Consider the following 24,224-nt stretch of genomic DNA (forward strand, 5'->3'; position numbering starts at 1 on the left):
CATGTATGCAAAATTATTGAAAATATTAGCTCGGCCCTAGGATGGTTTAATTTCAACTTTCAGAAATGTGGTTGTGAATAGAACAGTAAGAGTCTCCATAAATTTTTGAATGTAGAAAACCATTCAGAAAAAGTTTGAAACATTTAAATATCCCTTAAAAGTACACAATTAAATTAGGAAGACTAAAAGACTACTCATACTCAAATCAGGTTTAATTCAGCCTTCCGCCAACTAAATTTTTTTCCCAGAACTTGCTCGTTGTTCTATTACAGCAATACGTTTTTATTCATAATGAAGATGCTGAACTTCAAACTTCTGAAGACATTTCTGTATCACAATAAGCTGCAGATTAAATTATGTGGCATATGATGTTAGTGTTAAGGATATTTTATTAGTTTACAATATTTTAAAACTTGGTGATTTGTGTGTAATGTCTCTTTTGTCCATTAACCTGACTTACATTAAGAAAACAAATTTCCTATGCACATTAACCAATAGGATTATCAAGCACTCACACACATACACACACACATACACACAAACTTAAAACAGTGACATGCACTGTACACAAGTTATGTAAAGACCTTCAAAATAGAAAGAATATTTCAAGTTTTCCTCTGGGTTAAAATTGCTATCTTTATACTTAAGGAGTGAAATGGTTTGTGTGCTCATGATGCATTTAGGAGTAGCTAGTTTTCTTCCTCCTCAAGAGACTTTTTTACATTGGCCCAAGATTTAAGAAGAACCAAGCATATATATGAATTCAAATTAAAAATCCTATTGTACTAGTGGTAAGAGAAACCTACTGTATAAATCCCTGAATACTGACAGTCCTAATTTTCATCTCCTTCATCACATGCCCTAAGATATATAGTATCTTCAGAAAAGTCGTTTTTAAAGTACACGAGACAGGATGGGAATGTTTCCAAAGTCTATTTACTGTAATGCTTGCAAAGGATTTCATTTGAATACATTTATACTAGTTCTTTTACCTGCAATAATAAATTTTAGCTCATTTCACAGCTGTATCCCATACAGCAGTCCACACTAAATATATCAGCTTAGCTGCCTGCGGACAAATATAATGATGCTTGCAGGTTTTCATTTGGATTCTTTCTGGGAAGAAAAGAAAAGGAAAGCTACAGCTGGAATGCAATTCTCCGTTTAAAGGACACAGTGAAAGTCAGCATTTTCTATTGTTGATAATATGCTTATTCATGAAATTACATCAGTTTATATACTTGAAAAAGATTTCCTGAAATTAAAGGTAGACTGCAATATTGTATCAAAATACAACACAGGTGGTCAGACAAGGGAGGTGGGAGAGAAGGGAAAAGAACCACTGAGCGTAATGAGAGACATTTGAAGAGACAGTGAAAGAAATCTGAGACTATAAAGGAGAAGAAAAGAAAATTGTGTGTGGTGGGGGCGGGGTGGGGGGGAGAGAGGAAGAGAGAAATGGGGAGAGGGAGAGAGGGTGCCCTGTTAGGTTTTTTGGGAGACACACAGATGAGGAAGATTTAGAATGTTCTGTTGTGTGGCGTTCAGTTTAAACTCCTATGTTATTTATTTTCAAGAAAATTCACAGTAAAAATCTGTATAACCCTTTACAAAATGAATTAAAAAATGTAAATATACTGAAACTGAATATTTAGTTATAGCTTGAAGCAGCACTTTATACTTCTAAATAAGATGCATTGCATCATGAAACAATATGGGAATATACTTACATTTAATTATAGGACAACAGATTTTATAGATAAAATATGTTATCATTTATGTTAGCAAAGTGAAGGAAACTATGAGAGAAAATGGCAAAATCTCAAGAACATGGTAAAGTAATCAGTCAACACATTACATAGTCAAAATATTTTTCAAAACACAAGTCTATAATCATTTACTCTATCTCCCTATACTTGTGTGAAAATATTAAATCCAAATTTCTGTTGTCAGCTATTATTTATACCATATAATGCTAATTTAAATCTTAGAGACTTAATCTTCACAAAACTGGAGAGTATTTTCCCTGACCTTGGCTTTTTCAATCAAAATATTAGAAGCATACTTTAAAGGGCTTTATAGAAAATTTCATTTGTATGTATATCATAACATCAAAAGACACCATGATATGTGTCCTGGCTGCTAGTTTTATACTGAGAGTATGGTTTGGGTTAAATCACTTAACTTCAGTACCTGAGTTTCTTCTTTCATTAAAGGAGAAGAATGCCCTATATTAATGAAGAAATCGTGAGAATTTAGTGAAAGAACATGTATGCATGAGTGCTTGGGGAATTACAGAGTACCACAAGAATACAAGGAAGTATTGTTATTCTACCCACTAAGCTATAAAAAGGATATAGGCACCTTCAAAACAGATTAGCATTGAAAGTTTTTATTGGTATAATTTAGATTTCTCTGCAACTTTAAAATACATGTGATAAGTCATGACAGCTCTGCCATCCCAACTACTTTATTTTTTTCTTTATTGAGGCCTTCACTATGTGATCAGATTAAAAACCCAAAAGGAACTTCTTGTTGGCATCCTATGAAGTGTGTTCATGATTATTTCAGCAGATTTTCTTCCTAAATGCACTTTTATTCTTATGAATTAGGTCCCCTAAAGCACGTTCCTATATTTTAATTACTTATCTTCTAATTACATGTTCTTAAATGACAATTACGTTATATCTGAAATTCATTAAAAAATAATATGTATTACGCTGTGCTGGGTTTAAAAAATATGGTTCAACTGGGCACGGTGGTTCACGCCTGTAATCCCAGCACTTTGGGAGGCCGAGGCAGGCAGATCACAAGGTCAGAAGATCGAGACCATCCTGGCCAACATGGTGAAACCCTGTCTTTACTAAAATTACAAAAAATTAGCTGGGCATAGTGGCATATGCCTGTAAATCCATCTACTTGGGAGACTGAAGCAGGGGAATCACTTGAACCTGGGAGGCGGAGGTTGCGGTGAGCCAAGAGAGTACCACTGCACTTTAGCCTGGGTAACAGAGCAAAACTCCATCTCAAAATAATAATAATAATAATAATAATAATAATAATAAGGCTCAAACAGTTTGGCAGTTTCTCAAACAATTAAAAATACAGTTACCATAAGATCCAGCAATTTAACTCCTAAGTATACATTCGAGAAATGTAAATACATATCCACACTAAAACTTGCACATGAATGTTCATAGTAGCATGATTTATAATAGTCAAAAAGTAGGAACAACCCAAATGTCTATCAACTGAGGAACAAACAAAAGGCAGTGTATTTATCCAGCGGAATACTATTTAGCAATAAAAAGGAATGAAGTATTAATACATGTAAAACATGGATAGACTTTGTAAACATGATATGTGAAATAAAAGGTCACAAAGGATCATGCAAGTTATGATGCCATTCATATGAAACGTCCAGACTAGGCAAATAGAGAGAAAAGGTAGATTGGTATTTGCCCAGAACTTGGGGTGATGTCTAAGGGATGCAGGATTTCTTCTTGGGGTAATGAAAATGTTCTTGAATTGATTGTGGTAATGGAGGCACAACTAAAAGCCATTGAATTGTACACTTTAAATGGGTGATTGCATGCTATGTGAATTCTATCCAATAAAGCTGTTAAAAGAATGGCTCTTTGATAGCACTCCCAAGTATTCAGCAAATGACTAACAAAGGAGATTCATCTCATTTATAATATCATGGCACAAGAGTAATTTTCACTCTAATTTCCACATTTTCATAAAATGCTCAAAATAATTTAGCTTTTAGATGATCCTGTCACGGTAGAAAATTATTGCAAGAAGAATGATCTTGAAAGCTCTGAAAACTTTCATCATGATTTGGGAAATCATGACTTTCACAATTCTGCAGTGCTTGATCAATCAAGGCTGAAGAACCACCTTGTCTGCTTCATAATATTTATTCTCTTCTCATGGAACTTGCACAACTGAAGCAGTTCAAAACCACTTCTCTTATAAAACAGGCTGAGAGAACTAAAGAAATTAGATTAAATATTGCATTAAGAGACAGGGAGAGAAATGTATCTTAGCAGCAGTCACAGCTCTCCTTATGAATTATTTGATTTCATAAATCCAAATCCATTTTGATGACTCTCCCATTAGAGGTATGCAGTCACCACAGCAAACTCTCAAAAGAAGCTGTTCGATAGAATCATTGGATCTTCTGATCTTTGCTGCATTTCTGTGATTATCTGTGCCAGTTAATGAACAGCAGATGCCTTAATCCTCATCACTCCTCTCTCCACAGGACCCATGAACTAATGAGAACAAATGAAGCACAATGCATAGAGAAATGTTGATATTGGCTGGAAACATGGCTGCTCAGACACTTTAATTTGAATTTGTTGTTACATATACTTTCATGTAGCCATTCTCTAAAACTCAAAAAAAAAAAAAAAAAGAAAAGAATCTTTTAAAAATCTTTTTTACCCTCCATTTTTAAGCTTCATGTTTTTGAAGACCTGATATGATTGTCAAAGGCAAAGGTTGTCATTCAATGCCCCATAGTCCAATTTTGGCCAGCTAGACGCTACATTCAGTCAACGGTATTGTCCTTCATGCAATTTTTTTGTTTCTAGTTGAACCTGGTCTCTACCTGATTGCAGGTGATAGACCTGAAGCAGGGTAATGGAGTGGTGTTGCTTCCCTTAACCAGGTAGTCCACAACAGAGAAGAGGTGAGTACAGCCGGCCTTTATATCATGCCTCATCTACTCTCCTCATTTGTATTCCCTTTCACAGAACTCATCAGGGATGAGTTCTATACCTGTACATTTAAATATATGTACATATATTTAAGCTTTACTTATTTTAATATTACTTTACTCAAAACAGCAGAGGAAAAAATAAAATATTACATCATTCTTATTAATAAACCTGAAAGGATGCTACACTATCGAAATTACTGCATTTAATTAGCACTACCTAAGATAGCATTTCTCTTGGAAAGTTTGCAAGGAGAATTATAATAGTTCATTTAGATGAACAATCATATAAAACTCATATATTCACATCTGACTTAACGTTTACAAATATATCCTTTCATTTCTGACAATATTTTATAAACTCAAATAGACTTGAGCTCCTAGATTCTATGAATCAGAAAACAGCAAATAAACTGCTTATTATTACGAAAAGACTCTGTCATCCATCCATTCCCTTCTTCTCCAAACTCATATCCACCCTTCTTCCCACCCCAAATAATTACCTACTTTTTATGACTCCAAACTTCTTTCTATCCCCGGAAACATGCCATTTAATTTTTTCACAACTATTGCTTCTCTGCCTGGAATTCTGTCTCTCTATAGCCTTTCTCCATTTGTAAACTGATTATCTTTCAGACTTGTGTCTTATGAAAGTTTTCCTTCCCTGTCTCATTTTGCAAGAGTATTACTCCCTCCTCCATTTTACATCCATATATGTTTATATTTTTGTAATAAGTTCACTAGCCTCAAATAACTTATTTACACAGGATAGAGAACTCCTTGAAGGACCTCGTGTGCTATTCATGTTTGTTCCCCTGCACCTGACACACAGACCTTGCCATAAAATACGTACTAAGTGCCTGCCAATTTTCCTCAGTTGAATTTGATTAACACAAACTGGGGAATAAAAAGATCACTTAATTCAGACTGTGAATGGAATCCCCTGAAATAGTTGTGCAGTGCGATATATGTTTTTATATAGATACCTGTAATCCACATTATTCCATCTGGGTCTGTTACCATTATTGTCTTAATGGTGTCATAAGCAATAGAAACCATTGACAAGGAAAGTTTTAGAGAAATAGTGTTCATGGATATGCTGGCAGGTAGATGCTATTAGAAAAGTACTTCTTGGAAATTTGTGCAAGCATTGCAGTTTGAAAACATTGTACAGGCACCAGAGTGGCAAACACAGGAAGATGGTTAGACATAAAAAGGGTCTTAAAATAAAAGCTGTAAGTTAGTGGAAGGTAATGCAAGGACTTTCATAATAGCTTTTATGAGTGGGTTATCGATGAACGTAAGCTTGGCACAAAATTTTGTAAAATAAAATCTTAATATAAAATTTGTATAATATTTTAGTAAAAAAGTCTATAATTGCACATATTTTAAAAAGTCACTACTATAAATATCACATAAAAACAAATTTTAGGAGGTATAATTTTCATAATATCAGGTAAATGATGAAGTCCTGTGTGATAATTTAGCCACATATTATTGCATTATTTGCATGTGCCTGTATATGTATATATTCATGCATCTAGATATGCAGACATGTATATGTGTGTGATTATGCCTATAAAGGTGCATCAAATTATTACTGTGATTCTGACATAAATTTACAAGTGCTTCACAAATTTTAAAGAACGTACAAATAAATGGGTTGTAATGGACATGAAATAGTTGAATAGTTATCCCTCCTTCAAGCTGGGAGACAACATTTTTATTTCCTTCAGAATATTTTGGATCACATATATTGACGTGTGAAAGTGTGATATTCATCTCTCTCTCTCTCTCTCTCTCTCTCTCACACACACACACACACACACACAGACAATGCATCTTAGGAGAGGAGTTTAAGAAAGGAAGTCTCATCATTAATCGTACACTTCCAGCATCCTTTCATTCACAGCATCACTGAGCAGGAAAGTCTTGCCAAGAATAATATCAGGTTTTCCAAGCAAAGGAACTTTGGGACCCACAGTCCCACTTAGAGAGTCAAACCTCCAGCACTGCCTACATGGCTAAGATATGCACAATCACAAGTAAAAATAAAACAGTGAGGCAAAATGCCTGCATTTAAAAACCATACTTTGAACAACCTTACAGTAAGGCTGAGCTTTGTAGTTTCTCTGTTGACTCTGACCACAGGTACAGAACAAAGCAATGTCAGATGCAGAGAAGCTTGACATTCATATGCAGATCCAAGGAGGAAAAGGAAACAAAGTAGAAAAGGAAAGGACGCAGACAGATTCAGGAGACAAATTCTGTACCAGTGAGCAGTTCATACCAGGATTATAGCCAAGTAAGGGATAACATTTACTGAGCACTGGCTTGTGCCAGGTACCATCTAAGTACACTATAGGTTTATCTCAAGCTATCTTTAAAATGATCTGTAGAGGTAGTTACTAATATCATATCACATGGTATAGCTATGAAATAAAAAAGAGATTAGAAATCACATTCCTAATAAATAACAAAATTAGGTCAAAATTCATGTACTTCTGAACTCAGAAGTCTGTTCTTAAACATCTTTTTATTGACTACACACACACACACACAGACAAATGCACACAAACATATATTTATTTAACTAGTTATTGATTAGGTGCTTCTTTCTAAGCTGTGCATTCAATTCTTTGCAACTAATCTGTAAATCCCTGAATACAGTGGAACTCTGTAACATTTATAGTCACATTCTGATTTTTGTAGAGAAAATAAAAATAACTTTTAGATAGTGCAAATCAAATAGTCACTATATGTGTTCCGATACCACTTCTTCTCTGGTACAATACAGAACATACCTACAAACACATCCATCTACAACACTCAGAATGTCCTGTTATTGCTAGTGCTATTATGGTCCAAGGGAAAACATTTTATACAGACTACACAGAACAATTAGAAAGTCCTGTATTGGCCACATACCATAAGTTAAATTATTTCAGCTACATAATCAATGTCTGTGCCCAATACATTTGCTTGGGAAATTTAATTTTCCATCAGGCAGTATTGTTCTAGGTTAGGCTGTTAATAGTGTACCATATTTCTATTCTCACGCACACCTCCTATCCACTTCTGGGTCATTGTTTACCTATCTCCTTTCTGAGTGTGCTCAACAATTTGCATCAATGGGAAGGTCATGGGAGTAACCTAAGTAGCAGGCTGACTTAACAACTTGGTTTCAGCTCAACTTACTAGGGCTTCAGCACAGTGGACCTTCACTGTTTCCCAGAAGTTCAGAAAAATGTTGCATCTCCCACTTTTTCCCAGACTATGGCTTCCTCAGTGCAAAGCAAGGAAAAGTAGATATGCAGCTACATGATATATTAACCATACCAGAGTCTGCTAGGGATACAGGAGGTATGTATTACACTTGAAAATCTCACCAGCTTGCAGGCTTAACGTAATCTTTATTATATTTGCTTATTTCCTTCTACTTTAAGATATAATTCATAACTCCCAAGGTATTCCTCTCAAGGGGGAGCAAAGTGTAGGACAGTCTACATTTATTCCTCACTTAATTCCCATGTGTTTTTTTTTTCATTATTGAACAATTATCTTCAGTATGTGTCATTCTATCAGAACAATAAAAAGTGGAATATGTGCAGCACAGTCTGGATTGAGACTTTGAACTCTGCCAGCTAAGAGCTAGCTACCTAGTCTTGCTACTATTACTCCTACAATTAACAGAATGCAGATCTGTCACCAAAGAACATCTGCAGATGACAAGCAGATGAAACATCAGGTTAGTAGAGAACTGCAAATTGAAACAAGATATGCATCCATTAGAATGGCTAAAATAAAAAATACTAAAAACACCAAAAGTTGGTGAGGAGTGGAGAAACAGGAACTCTCACTCACTGCTGGTGGAAATGCAAAATGGTACAGCCACTTTGGAAGGCAGTTTGGCAATTTCTTATAAAACTAAATATATTCTTGCCATATGATCCCGCAACATGCTCCTTGGTATTTATGCAAATGAACTAAAAACTTACATCCACACAAAAATATGCACATGAATATTCATAACTGCCCAAACTTGGAAGCAACCAAGATGACTTTAAATAGGTAAGTGAATAAACAAACTGTAGTATAGCCAAAGGATGGAATATTTTTCAGCGCTCAAAAGAAATGAGCTGTCAAGCCATGAAAAGGCATGTAGAAAACTTAAACACTTATTGCTAGTAAAAGAGGCCCAACTGAAAAGGCTACATATGGTATGATTCCAACTATATAACATTCTCCAAAAAGCACAAATATGGAGACAGTAAAAAGATATGTCTTTGCTAGGGATTTGGGAGGCGGAAGGGAGAAATAGAAGCAGCACAGAAAATTTTCAGGGTAGTAAAACTATTCTATATAATACGGTAATGGTGGATAAATATCTCTACATAGTTGTTAAAAATCCTTAGAATGTACAATTCTAAGAGTGAATCCTAATGTAAACCATGGACTTTGGTTAATAATAATGTAGTAATATTGGTTCATTAATCGTAACTAATTCACCACACTAGTGCAAGATTCTAATAATAGTGGGAGAATGGGAACATAAGGGAACTCTGTACTTTCTGCTTAATTTTCTGTAAATCTAACACTGCTTAAAAAATAGTCTATTAAAAATAAAATCATTTTAATCCAAGCATCGTTCTCCCATGCTACCCCTGCCTCCACCCCACACACCAACAACAAATGAGAAAAACAGCTAAAGCCCAATGCGTTGTGTTCCGCTCAAGAGCTGGGCCTGACCCCCGGGCTCCACGGCCAGCCTCCTCTGTCTAGTGGGAGGCAGCGCCAGGGATGCCTTCCACGGTAGTACAATATGCATGGCTGGTGAGGGGTGGAGGCAGGATTTTCAGAATCTTCTTGAGGTTCCTCTGTTTAGCTCCTCGCCAGCCATCTTCCCAGCGCCTCTCTCCCGGAGCAATGAATCCCGTCAAGAGTGGCCCCTACTCAGTTGTGGACTGTAAATTGTCCTTCTCTTCTCTGTTCTCTGTCCCACTCTTGTCTTCAATCTCCCCTTCCTCCCCATTGAACTTGTCATGGGCCCACTTGGGGCTGGTGCTTGGTTTCCGGAACATGAACCGGCGCTGACCCGGAGGTCATCATGCAAGCAATACTTCTTGCTTTTGGGTGTGTACTCTGGGTCCCACTCCCCTTCCCGGTTTCTTTTTGAAAATTGTTGTTGCTGTTGTTGTTATCGTTGCCAGAGTAGTTGCCTCTGCCCTAGCCTCTTCCTCTGGCTCGAAATTGAAAGGTTCCTCAAGCTCTGCCACCTCCTCTTTCACTTGGACACAAAGTCTTTGGTCCCCAGTCTCGATTTCTCAAAGCCCGTGGTGTTCTCCCTGTCTCGTCAATGTACTCTTCTGCTTTGTAGGAGTGAGATGACTGGGAGGAAGAGGAGGAGGATCTGGACCTGCCTCTCACCCTCCGGTACTTCTTCTGCTTCTTTGATCCTTTATAAGTTTTCTGTTTTCTCTGCTGACCTTTCCCTCGAGTGGATGGAGTCTCGGGAATTCACTGATTCTCTCGATTTACTTCGTTTAAGATCTCTCTCCTTATGTTTTTTTTTACAACGTTCAATATCAAGGCTGAGATTAACAGGATCATCTTTATATTTTTCCTCAGCCTTGCAGCCAGGTTCTCTGGGACTTTTCATTTCAGAGGATGCAATGGCATCTTTTTGGCTAGGTCCAATTATGCATCAGAAACAATAGATAGTTTACTTTTTGGTATCCTTGCTCCAAGTATTGCGTAGTTTCCCTCATCTTTTCCCAATATGCTATTTTTTTTACAAATTTATAGGGTACATATGCAATTTTGATACATGCATAGATTGCATAGTGATCAAGTCAGGAATTTTAGGATATCCAGCATCCAAATAATGCACATTGCACCCGTTAGGTAATTTCTCATCATCCACCCTCCTCTCACCTCCTAACCTTCACAAATCTCCTTTGTCTATCATTTCACTCTCGATATCTATGTGTACACATTTTTACCACCCACTTATGAATCAGAATATGTGGTATTTGACTTTCTGTGCCTACCTAGTTTCACTTAAGTTAAAGACCTCTAGTTATATCCACACTACTGCAAAACACGTAATTTTATTCTTTTTATGGCTGAATAGTATTATATTGTACACATATACACCATACATTTTCATTGTCCATTCTTCTGTTGATGGACACTTAGTTTGATTCCATATCTTTGCTATTGTGAATAGTACTATGATTAACATGAGTATAGGTGTCTTTTGATATATTGATTTTTTTTTTTCCTTTGGGTAGATACCCAGCAGTTGGATTGATGGATTGAATGGAAGTTCTATTTTTATCTCTTTGAGAAATTTCCATAGTGCTTTCCATAGATGTTGTACTAATTTACATTCCTACCAATTGGATAGTGGATATCGAGCACTTTTCCATATACCTGTTAACCATTTGTATGTCTTCTTTTAAAATGCCTATTAATGTCCATTGCCCACTTTTTAGTGGGATTTTTAAAAACTGAGTTGTTCAAGTTCTTCCAGTATATTCTGATAAACAGTATATTCTAATATCTAGTATACTGCAGATGTTAGTCTCCTGATGGATGAATAGTTTGCAAATATTTTCTCCCGCTCTGCAGGCTGTCTGTTCACTCTGTTGATCATTTATTTTGGTGTGCAGAAGGTTTTTAGTTTAATTAAGTTTCATTTGTCTACTTTAGTTTTTGTTATCTGTGACTTTGAGGTCTCAGTCATAAATTGATTGCCTAGACCAATGTACAGAAGAGTTTTCCATAGGTTTTCTTTTAGTATTCTTATAGTTAGGAGTCTTATGCTTAAGACGTTAATCCCTCTTGGGTAGATTTTTGTATGCAATGAGAGATAGGGGTCTAACTTCATTCTTCTGCACATGGAAATTCAATTTTCCCAGCACCATTTATTGAAAAGAGAGTTCTTTCCCCAATGTTTGTTTCTGTTGGCTTTGTCAAAAATCAATTAGTTTAAAATATGTGGCCTTATTTCTGGGTAATCCATTCTATTCCATTGATCTATGCATCTATTTTTATACTAGTACTATGCTGTTTGGGTTACTATAGTCTCATAACATAATTTGAAATTGGGTAATGTGATTTCTCTAGCTTTGTTCTTTTTGCTAAGTATTGCTTTGGCTATTTGGGTTCTTTTTTATGGCTACATATGAATTTTAGGATTCTTTTTTAATTCTGTGAAACATGGCATTGGTATTTTGATAGAGATTGCATTGAATCTGTAGATTTCTTTGGACACAACAGTCATTGTAACAATATTAATTCTTCTAATTCATGAGCATGGGATGTTTTTCCATTTGTTTGTGGCATTGAAAATTTCTTTCATCAGTGCTTTGTAGTTTTCCTTGAAGAGATTATATATGTCTTTAGTTAAATTCATTTGTAAGTATTTTATTTTTGCAGCTATTGTAAATTGGATTGTTTTCTTGATTTCTTTCTCAGCTAGGTCTTTATTGGTATATAGGAATGCTTTTAATAGTTTTATCACTTCCCATTAATATATACTTTTTTGCTGTGTAGGTACATAGGAACTACATGCATGGGAACCACCTGAGTATTTGATTTTTTGATCTAAGTAACTGGTGAATTCTGAGAACTAACTGTGCAATGTACACCAAGAAAGAAAGACAAGATATAAACAGCAGTGTTTTAAAAAACTAATTTAAATGATCACCTATGAAGTAAAAACAAAACAACTCATAAAACAGAAACAATTCTACCATGACAACATTTAATGCTGTCATCACTTGAATGCATTTTAAACTATTAGTGTAAAGTTCTGACAAAAAAATTAGAAAAGATATCTACCTTATGACTCATTGGCATCTCTATTTCACAGTCTACACTGTCTCTTGTAGTAGGAAAGATATATTTTCTCAAGTGCCACATGCTCAGTGCCTCCTTCATTAAGGGCCAGTCTAATGTGCCTTTATATTAATTCTAAGGGATCTTGTCCTATACATTCACTACACTGAGGGATTTCCAATCCTCTCTTCACAAAGAAACCCCACTATCCAGTATTCTCATTCTAACTCATATCAGAGGTCAAGAAACTTGAATTCCTCCTAAAAGAACCAAAACCACAATCATACTTGACCAATCACCTAGTCAGAATCTCTTCCCCTCACCATCAGGCTAGTCCTCTATACAGTAATAATCGGCAGAAGAAAATCTGGATTATGTGCCATCCTATTGTACTCTTAATCTCAGCTATGATTGGGGGCTGCCTACATTTTACAAACCAGATAGTTGTGTATAATTTTCAGGAGTGACCTAAGTTACCCCTGTTTCATTGAAACAGTTAAAGATTCTTAAAATTCCCTGAGAATTTGACTTTTTGATCCAACCAACAAATATACTTCTTTCTTTTTCTTTCCTTTTTTTTTTTTTTTTTTGAGACACAGTCTTGCTCTGTCACACAGGCTGGAGTGCAGAGTGCAGTGGCACGATCTCGGCTCAATGCAAGCTCCATCTCCCAGGTTCACGCCATTCTCCTGCCTCAGTCTCCCAAGTAGCTGGGACTACAGGCGCCCGCTACCATGCCTGGCTATTTTTTTTTTTTTTTTTTTTTTTTTTGTCCTTTTAGTAGAGACAGGTTTTCACTGTGTTAGCCAGGATGGTCTCCATCTCCTGACCTTGGTATCCGCCCACTTCGGTCTCCCAAAGTGCTGGGATTACAAGCGTGAGCCACCGCGCCTAGCCAACCAATATATTTTTAATGAATTCTGAGCACTGATGGTGCTATGTAAATTACAAAAGAAAAAAAGACCAGACATAAACTGCAGTGGTTTTTAAAATGTATTTAAATGATCACTTACCAAGTAAAAACAAAGCAATGTGTAAAATACAAGCAACTATACTGTGACAGCATTTAATTTAGAAGTGATAGGAAACAATGTTAATTTCAAGAATGTAAAATATCAAATTTTTGAGAAATCCCCTGAGACACAATAACAAAATGAAGTATAATAAGTTCTGTTTACATAAGTAACCCTAAATTTGGTGCTCAAAACATTTTTATAGTCTTTGGTATGTGCTGTCTACACATAAGTGACAAACTAATAAAAAATATGTCTATAATAAAATAATTTATTTCTATACTTGCTTTTTTGTCTTTCATGCTGTCCTTTAGTTGCAGAAAACAGATTAAGTATGCTAGCCCAGTAACATTTCTGCAAGTTACATCATTTTTAGGAGAATAACTGGTAAAGAATGGTAAGAGAACTAACAGTTTTTGAATGTCTGCCGCGTTTAGGTCATGGCAGTACATGCTTTCTGTTTATTACCTGTTGAAAAACCTCATAAATGCCTTCTTACTTCAGAACTTGTGTCATTGTTCCAAGGTGAAAAACAAAGCCAGATAATTGATCCAACTTAACCGGTCAGGTAGAGGTAAGATGTAAACAGTGGTTTGTCTGATCTCAAAGTCTGTGTTCTTTCCATTCTAAAATGGTGTCTCCCTTATAAACTGGAGTATCTACTAGTCTGGTTAACTGTATCAATTTGTAATTTCTAGTGCATTTACTGGAAAAGAAAAGATCCTTAAGAGAAGGCTAATGCACATTATTGGGCTTGCTCCAGGTCATAAACTTAAATAGTTATTGTACCATCTGACAGAATAATAGCAATAATAAAAACTATCATTTACTGAACTTTTAATATGTGTCATGTACTCTCCTAGTACATTACATACATTACCACATTTATACCTCAGAAAACCCCTATAGAATGCATCCCATTAATCCATATTGGAGATGAAGGAAAAAAATTCAGAGAGACAAAATAACTTTGTAGGTAACATGAATAGAATATTTTCTATCCATGTTGCCCCAGATTGATTAATGTTGACACCCATGCTCTCTCTACTCTATTCCATCCTTCTCATTCATGAAATGAGAAAACGATGTGACATTCTGAATAAAAGTAAATTGTAAGAACAATTTAAGTTCAAAACACTTGTGCTAGGATAATGCCACCTGATATTATGACTACCTGGAATGATATCCCTCTCTCCTTTGTTAATTAAAGATAGGTAGAATTAAAACAGATATATTTCCCTAAACATTGGAGAGTATGTTTTATGCAGAGTAATAAGTACTATTAGCATAAGTACACAAAAGTTAAAAAAAGATAACATTGTTTTTACTAAAGTTGAAGAACAAAAGCATAATTTTAATGCAATTACTGTATAAAGGACACAGTGACTGTCAAAAATGGCAATGTCCTGCATTACATGAATCCAGCTCAAAAGTGTTTAATGTGAGTATACTCCTTGACAGAAAACACATACCTGTAAATACCCTATCACCTGAATTCTAAATAATGGCTATTATGTATATATTTATTGGATTTCAATATAATTTCATCATTATGAAAATCAATTCAATTAATTCATTAAGATATTTTTGAAAATATATCTATGACAGAAGTTGATAGAAGTTTATGTATTCAATATTTTTGTCTGATTAAGGCTAAGTCAGTTGCATTTTGCTTAATTCATTGACACTCTTAATTTGGAATTGCCAAGTGAATATAACTAACCATAATTATTACAGGAACAATCTCACATGCTAGAGTAATAAAAAGCGCAAATGTCCCTGTAATCCCAGAACTTTGGGAGGCTGAGGCGGGTGGATCACCTGAGTTCAAGGGATCGAGACCAGCCTGTCTAACATGGTGAAACCCAGTCTCTACTAAAAATGCAAAAATTAGCCCAGTATGGTGCCAGGTGCCTGTAATCCCAGCTACTCAGGAGGCTGAGACAGGAGAATCGCTTGAATCTGGGATGCAATGGTTGCAGTGAACCGAGATCATGCCACTGCCCTCCAACCTGGGCAAAACAGTGAGACTCCGTCTTAAAAAAAAAAAAAAAGTGAAATGCCATTAACACTTATTAGTAACAGTAGTTATTCATTTTTCAGTGATATGAATGCTATGCCTCTTGTGTGTATGAAATATGTTTTCCAATTATTCAAAGATAAGTTACCTTTGAAATGACTGCGATACAAGAGTGCTGAAAATTTTAACTTTTATATATTATTTATTTAATTAATTTTTAGAGACAGGATCTTGCTCTGTCACCCAGGCTGGAGTACAATGGTGTAATCATGGTTGACTGTAAACTTGAACTCCTAGGTTCAAGCAATCCTCCCACCTTGGCCTCTAAAATGTTGTGGCATTATAGTGTGAGCCACCCTGCCCAATAGACTTTTATATTTAAATAAATAATTTTTAATATCTTAAATTCTGGGGTTTTCCTCCTTATAAAACAACAACACTATAGCAGACAGACTTACATACTACTTACTCAACTTTATTGATACTATCTTCTCTACTCTCTTGTGTTTTATTCAATCAAGTTTGTATCTCTATACCTAAAATGTTTCCCAAAACACTGTGAATTATCTTACCAAGTTAACATACTTGATATTTTCTAAAATATTTTAGAATCCCTAGCCTTTCTAAATTTTTTAAATACTTTTTGCCACAATCTCCTTAATAAAATACCTTCTTCATCTAGTGTATCTTGTCATTTGCCTTGTACCTTTTCTGATCATATTTTCTTAGCCTGTTTCTCTAGATTTTCTCCCACTGTGGCCCTTTATATCTCAATATTCTCTGTGAAATATCCTGGCTCTTCTTTTCAATATTTTCCTTGCTTTAATAATCCCTCCCACTCCCATGGATTGAAATATACATTTATTGAGTTCCATGCTTACACCTTTGGCCTAACTCCTTCTCCTAAACTGAATCACCCATTCACTAATTTTCCCATGAGATATATTAGTCTAAATATGTCATTGCTACCTCAAGCTCAGTATATCTGAATTAAATTGATATTCTTCTTAACAACACTAAGAAATCTGTTCTTCCTTTTTTCATACCTTGTACTTCCGTTACTTGCTACAGGCATGATGGAAACCTTGATGGCATTTTCCTACTTTCCCTGGAAGGCACTGTATCTCCTGCACCCTAAACCTAAGCTAACGTTGCTTCAATGTGACCTCAAGCCCTCTTCTACTCACTCTTCACTATAACTTCTATTGTCGGAGTTCTGTTCCCGTTTGTCTCTCAGTCAACAACTCACGTCACTGGCCTTCCAGCTTCTAAACTCATCTCTCTTCGTTCTAGACAAACAAAATATCACTCTTCTTCTCAAAGTTTCCAGTGGCTACCATCTTCTTATAAGTTAAACTCCAGTATCTTACCATTGTTTGAAAGTTTATTGATAATCTGGTCCTAACTCACTGAATTGGCATGAAATCTTTTCATTGCTATCCAACATCTTGGGCTTGAGGTACAGTGTACTACTGGGACTTCCAGATCTAGGAATGCTGTTGTGCCTTTTCATTTTTATTTTCTTTCTTCTCTCTGCTTAGAATGGCCTTCTACTCCTTCCTCAGTCAAAATCCAATTCATCCTTCAAGACCCAGATCATATATTAAATTATCTTTGAAACCCTTCACACCTCCTTTATCAGTCAAGTAACCTCTCTGTTCTTATAATGTTCTATTCATGTGTATGGTATGCTATGTTGTAATTGTGTATTTATAGTATTGTTTAATTGTGAGTTTCTCCTAAAATCTATAATCAGTTGAATAATAATTTTTTTAAAACAGTTAATTGTGAGTTTCTCGAGAGCAGGGATGGCAGTATCTCATTCAGCCTTTACCACAATGGTTACATATTTTAGGTCCCATAGTTATTGAGGAATAACTCTTTGTTGTGAGTTGAATTAATAAAGCATATATAGATAGATACATATTTAAGATTGCATATAATGTATAAGTAATTAGTATTGTATGTGAATATATTATATGTATACACACATGTGTACAGTTGGCTCTTGAACAATATGATTTGAACTGGGCAGTTCAACTTACAGGCAGATTTTCTTCCACCTCTGTCACTCCTGAAACAACAAAACTAACCCCTTATCTATCTTCCTCTTCCTCCTCAGCTTATTCAATGTGAAGACAATGAAGATAAAGACCTTTATGATGATCCAGTTCCATTTAATGAATAGTAAATATACTGTCTCTTCCTCATGATTTTCCAAATGTAATTTCTTTGTCTCTAGCTTACTTTATTGCAAGAATACAGTATATAATACATATAACATACAAAATATGTATTAATTGACCGTTCATGTTATCTGTAAGGCTTCTGATCAATAGTTGGCTATTAGTAGTTAAGTTTTGGAGGGGTCAAAAGTTATACATAAATTTTCCACTGTGCATGTGGGTCAGCACCCCTAATCTGTGCGTTGTTCAAGGGTCAACTTTATATACCCTTATTTGTTGTATGTATGTATTTATGTGTGTACTTATAATATATGTATCTGACATATGTATTCATATATATGAAGCACTTTGGGGATCAAATGGGCCCTTAGATATCATTTTATCTATTGAATGAATATTACAAAATAGCCAAGAACCAAAGTCATTAATGACTTTACCAAAGTTCTACAGCATGTTAGTAACATACACAGTTTGAGTTCCTGTCCCAGATATTCATCCAGTGTAACAACTTTCACTACATCATTTTAATTTAATAATCTCACCATTAATCTGATTCTCTATAATCCTCTTTACCAAGACCAAGCTTACCCTATTGGAACAGACATTCTGGAGTATCTCACCTCTTTTCTCTTCCAGTTCCCTTCTTGCCTGTTTATTTTCATCAAGTGATACGCACATAGTGATTCTGTAACCTCTAAATTTTCATTTATGGTATATCCTTTTTCTTTAAATATTCTCTAGTTCTTTTGAGAACTACTTTCAACCCCATTACAAACATACTAAAGTCTCCTTTCCCTTTGATAAAAAATAATAAAGAAGTCATTATTTTGCTTTCCAATTGAATGAACTATTTTTTTTTTTTTTTTACCAAACCAAGGATCACCATTCAAGAAATATCTTCAACATCCTCGTCATACTAGCTTACATTTGCATATAGCTTTGAAGTTTACCAATCACTTTTTCATGACTCATGTGATTTTCACACACTGCAGATAGGCAGAAGAAGGTGTCATCACATTTACATGCAGTTGAGAAAACTAAGTGTCAAAAGTTAAGTGAACTACCAAAATTCCTATAGCTAGCAAGAGCTGGGACTGGCACTGGAATCAAGGTCTCCATACCATTGTTTCTGAGAGCTTCCCACTATTTTAAGCTGTTTATTGGCTTGTGTTCCTTCCATGACATTTATGATGACATATATTGACACCTCAGATGCTGTACAGTGAATGTTGGCCGGACTGTTTTCCATCTGAATTATTGCTTGGCTCTTATTACTTTGCTAGTATAAATTTCAACTAGGCAAGTACTATTTTATCTTACCCTGACTTACCTAAGGAGCTCTTCCCAAGCATCCATATTATACCATTTAACGGTAAATTATAATTTGAGTAATGTTTGTCATTATGAATGTGTTTTTAACAAGTAAAACCCTAGCTTAGACTAAATTAGAGATCTTCAACTCTTTGTTTCAAATTGAAATAAATTAGTTTTATTTTATTTGAATTCATTACTCAACGGATCTGCAAACTTAAGGTGTTAGCAAAAATAATCTTGCTTTTAAAAATGTGTATATGTTTCATGTAATATCCTAAGACAAATTGTGTACTTTGACTTTAAATACATTTCTGTATAATCTCCTCACTAAATGTCTAGATAGCTGCAACTTCTTTAAAAATTTCAGATACCGATATTGATGCAATTGTAGAATAAATTGAGCTGTCTCTTCAGCAGTGGTACAGAGATGGGTTGAAGCAGGAAGAGACCCACTCCCTGAAACTTGTTTGCAACCCCATGACGAATACATACTTTCCCTTTCAACTACAACATTCTCTTAATGTTTGGCATGACCGAGTTATTCTTAAATTACCCCCTAGCTCTAAGCAACAGGGATAATCTTTTCCCATTTTATTCCTACGAACACGTGAAGTTTCAGGTCCGCTAAAGAATTCTCAATGTTTTTTAATGGACAGAGAAAGTGAGCCTGCAGAAAAGGGGTTAGTAATGCCTCACTTTGCGTTGTTTTCCTGCCTGTCACGGCCCCCGCCAGAACCTCCAAGCACTTTGCCAGGGGGTACTGATGGGCAGTTAGTAGCTGCTTTTGTTGGGTGGTTGAAAAACAAAGCAAAATAATTCTCAAGGAAGGAAGGGGAATTTTGAATCCAGACATCCTCAAAGTTGTACACTTAAAAAATCCTGCGATTCACTAGTTAAGAATTGAGTTTTCAGTCTTTCCGGAAGGTTCACTGGGGCCCCATTCGCCTTTAATTGTTGGAACCGCCCTCACTTGGCTTGTTTCTGGGGTGTCCCACATAACACAAAGCTAAAGTTAACAAATTCAACTCTATATCCACAAATGTCGTGACAGCGAGCATATTGCTTGCCTAAACAATAAAGACCGAGGCTAAACTCTGCTTATTCTTTGCTAGAAATGTGTTTAAGAAACTCCTAGTAGAATGAAAATCCAGAGGTTAAAAATATTGCACTTCATTATGGAAGTGCAGCGTTGCCCTCATTACCAAGCTGCGAGAGAAACATTCCAGCTACTCACTGTTGCCTCTTAGTTGTTATGCTTTTCTTTCCTAATTGTATCGGACATGACCTATTTGCTTCCTAAGAAATCATACTTTTTACCTTAGGATCCCAGCATAACCGAGCCATCCAAAAGCACCGGGGTCCCTACAGAAGCCCATCAGCTCCTTAATGTGGCCCCAGATGTGAAGATGGGGAAAGGGTAACTCCGTCCCACTTACCAGTCTTCCACAGATAGAGGGTGGGCACCTCCGCCTCGCCCTGTGCCGCAGCCCTGCCGGCGGCAACCGGGAGCAGCAGCAGCAGGAGCAGCAGCAGCGGCAGCAGCTGCAGGACGCCCCGGCGCGGCCCCGCAGCGCCCCGGCTCCCGGACGCCCAGCGCCTGGCTTGCAGCCCCATGCCGCCCGCAGCCACTCCAGGGTCCAGAGCCGTAGCACGCTCGGCAGGGAATTTTTCTCCGCTCTTGGAACGTCTTCTCAAAGAGTACAGAAAGCAAAGCTCTTTCCTGCTATTGTTCGCTTCAGATGAGAAGGAGGGAGAGTGCGTCTAACACCAGGGAACAATAGCGTCCGCGGTGGTGGCCGTGGTCGCCGCCGCCGCCGCCGCCGCCGCCGCCTCTGGCGGGGATGCTGCTGCCGCTGCCATTCCGCGCAGAATGGCAGGTCCTGGCGGCTCCGGAGGCAACTGTCCTCAGGGGGCCCCAGCTGACTGAGCAGGTCTGCTAGGTCTGGGAGGCAGCGCAGCCCCCGCCAGCTGGAAGGGGAGGAGGGGGGCGTGAGCCCAAAGGAGCAGAGGGGGCTGGAGGCAGAGGGAGGCGAGAGCGCGAGGGCGAGAAAGGGAGCGAGCAAAGGGGAGAGGGGCCAGCCAGGCGACACCCAGTTCCGACATACCCGCCTAAAGAACTCCCGTGCACATGGTGCGATGAAATATGTTTGGAAGGATGCACCAATAAAAAGAATCATCACCCGGCAGATTTCAGAATGACAAATAACAGGCATTGATATTCACTGTCATCCAAGGAGTCAAATGCTAGATCTAGTGGCATGTTATTCTTAGTACATATTTACACAAAGCATCGGTGTTTATTATCTATTTTTAAGCCATGGCTTCTGAATTACTTTGTGTGGGGAGCAGTATTTGAGATCAGATGTAAAAACACTAGAGCAGAAATGTTTACTTGTCAAAATGCACTTAAACACTTCTTTAAATGTTGTTTTCAACTTCATCTATTCTCAATAAAAATATGAGCAATATTGATACTCTGACAAATTAAACTGTCTTTTAATAACCTTTAAAACTGAATTAGTATTTAATGAGTATTTCCAATGCTACCTAATTACATAAATACAATTGTACAAAAAAAAAAACCTTAAAATTAAAATTATATTTCAGGTATAGAGTTCTGTCCCTTCATCTACTTCTTTCTCTCAAAAATATGCTACTTCTAAGTATTCAGATAGTTGTGAGTCAAATTAAAGGTCAAACTGAGTCAGTCATGCTGTCTGGATATCTTGGAATTAGTAAATTCTTCATTTAAAATTTCCCTGACACCAATTTTTCTTAACTCTTACTGTAGCAAAATGCCTGTCACCATCTAAATAAAGAACCACATGTGTTTGCATATTTTGTCCTTTGTGTTTCCATTTTCTTCTACCAGTAGTAATAGAAGAACGTGTGTGAAGTCAGATAATGCTTTACCCTTTCTCCTTCTCCCTTTAGCCAATAATAATATCTTCTATTATTAATTAATTTCATAGTAAAGCTAAAATAGTAGGCATTTAACCATTAAAATGTCAGCACATGGAAAGCCAAAGAAAACTATTATCCCATCAGCAATTTTCAACCAAATACAATAAAATTTTAAAAGCAGGAAAACTACTTTTTATGAATTTACTCCAACACAGCTACCCAAGAGTTTAAAATGAGGAAGCTACTGTTTCTGAAAGAGGAAACCTTCCATAAGGCTCTCTTGGGACCCTTGTCATTTTGCAGAGCCTTCCAGACACAGCCCTTCTGCATGCATTAGATTAAAAACAGGTTTGATCAAATAATTCCCAGGTCCTGCCTGTTTAAGTATTCTGACATCAGAGGAAATTAGCTACGTTGAAGGTTGCAAATTTGGTCTTTGTTTACTTTCCACTCTGTTAGGCCTCTAAGAAGGAATTAAAAGCTCAGAGAGCCCTAGCTCTGTGAGTCTGTGATTAGGAGAGATAAGCTAGTGTGGCTTACTATTTCTTCACTGGTGAAAAACAGGCAACAATCAAAAGATTATAGGTTGATAAGGAATAAAAAGGAAGCCTGATCCTAACTAATGTATGATTCCCTGAAGGATCACTTCTTTTAGCAGTTAAACCACAGAAGAAAAAGGGACCTGCTATTGCTTCCTGAGTTCTGTCGTTTCAGGAAAATTTCCTTGTCCACTCCACAAGGAATCATTTTCCCATCCTTTCTGCTTATATTTTTCAGTTATTGTTAGTGCCCTGAACCTTGAAATCCTCTAACTCTGGCACAGGAAGGATTTCAAACTGGACATACTCTGCTAACAGCAGCCCATTCTACACATTCGTGGGAAGCGCCAGTCAATTCACCAAGTGGGAATTCATTATGTAACAGAGGACAGAGAATCTGAGGAATTAAGTTAATGTGCAAGGTAATTACCCAGCCCTTCAAAAAGCCATCCCACACTATACTTAATAGCTTATTGTCAAAAGAAATTTTAAGATTCTGATCTTTATATTTACCCATGGTGGTATAATAATAATTCAACTTGTCAAGAGTGTAAACATCATAGCTACAAATTCGAGCATTATACAGGGTCAATTTCTAGGTTCAAATTTGCTGCCATTTACGATACACAATTATGGTGATATGTTCTGCAGTAGGGTTTCAAAATAGCCAATAATTGGTTTCCTTTTTTCAATTTCAATGTACATAAGGCCTAGGAGTTACACACACACAAGCACATACACAAACACACACAATTATCAGCAAAGACATCTCTGAGCAAGGTTAGAGAATCCAAGTCATATAAACATTTGTCTCCACACCTGCCACACATTTGTTCATAACAATGTCATTATTGCACTTGAGGACAAAAATGTATGGGTCTCTGAGGAGACAAAAGTGATGTATGTATTCTGATACATGTTCCTTTGTGAAAGGTATAGTGTCTAGGTAGATAAATCCTATCAATAAAACTGATAGATGGCAAGAGATAGCAAAACATAGTAATACTTGTTTCCTAGAATATGACATAAATAATAATACACAAATGTTTAATGACGTGATGTCAAAATTTAGTCATGAGAAGTCTCAAGGATGCAGATTAAATTGACCATCTGTACAGCCTGCCATGAAGTAAATCGTTCATCATTTTTCATGGAGAACTATTCAAATATTAATGAGCCAGTGCTATAAAAGTTTTCCAAACCAATGAATGACAAACGCAAAGCATTTTTTTAATATTTAGAAATGAAAAAATTCTAAATTTATCACCTCGCATGTGATAGGTGTCTTTATTCTGCCTATATTAATTTTGCTATCATTTCTAAACTCCAGAGGTAAGGATGTGAACATACCTATACACATAAATATTTTCTCTTTTATTAGAACATAAGCATATAAATATATATTACAACCCATGAGATTGATGACAATGACTTTTAATCATTAGTATCAGCATTTTAAAACAATTATGAAATTTTCAGTTCCTTGATGGAAAGGGAAACAACTTTTAACATCATCAGTTTTATAATTACAATAAAAAGTGAAGAAATATAGTTATTTATTGATAGTATTACATACGAAAAGTATCTAAAGATGTCCATTTTGAAATAAAAGCTTAAAAATAATTCTCCACATAAATGCATTTTGCATCCTAAAAAATAAAAAATACCCAAAGGAAT

At 36.2% G+C, this 24,224-nt stretch overlaps 1 protein-coding gene across 1 annotated transcript in view; it reads right to left on the minus strand.

Annotated features, from left to right (window-relative positions):
- The window catches only part of THSD7A (thrombospondin type 1 domain containing 7A), a 564,048-nt gene extending 542,863 nt beyond the window's left edge, over nt 1–21,185 (minus strand). Inside the window, exon 1 of the mRNA XM_033192934.1 lies at nt 20,541–21,185. Within this exon, the coding sequence (XP_033048825.1) occupies nt 20,541–20,718 (178 nt within the window). The 5' untranslated portion in view covers nt 20,719–21,185. The remainder of the gene's footprint in view (nt 1–20,540) is intronic.
- Nucleotides 21,186–24,224: the final 3,039 nt, after the last annotated feature.

Source organism: Trachypithecus francoisi, unplaced genomic scaffold (assembly GCF_009764315.1).
Source record: "Trachypithecus francoisi isolate TF-2019V2 unplaced genomic scaffold, Tfra_2.0 Lachesis_group4, whole genome shotgun sequence".
NCBI lineage: Eukaryota > Metazoa > Chordata > Mammalia > Primates > Cercopithecidae > Trachypithecus > Trachypithecus francoisi.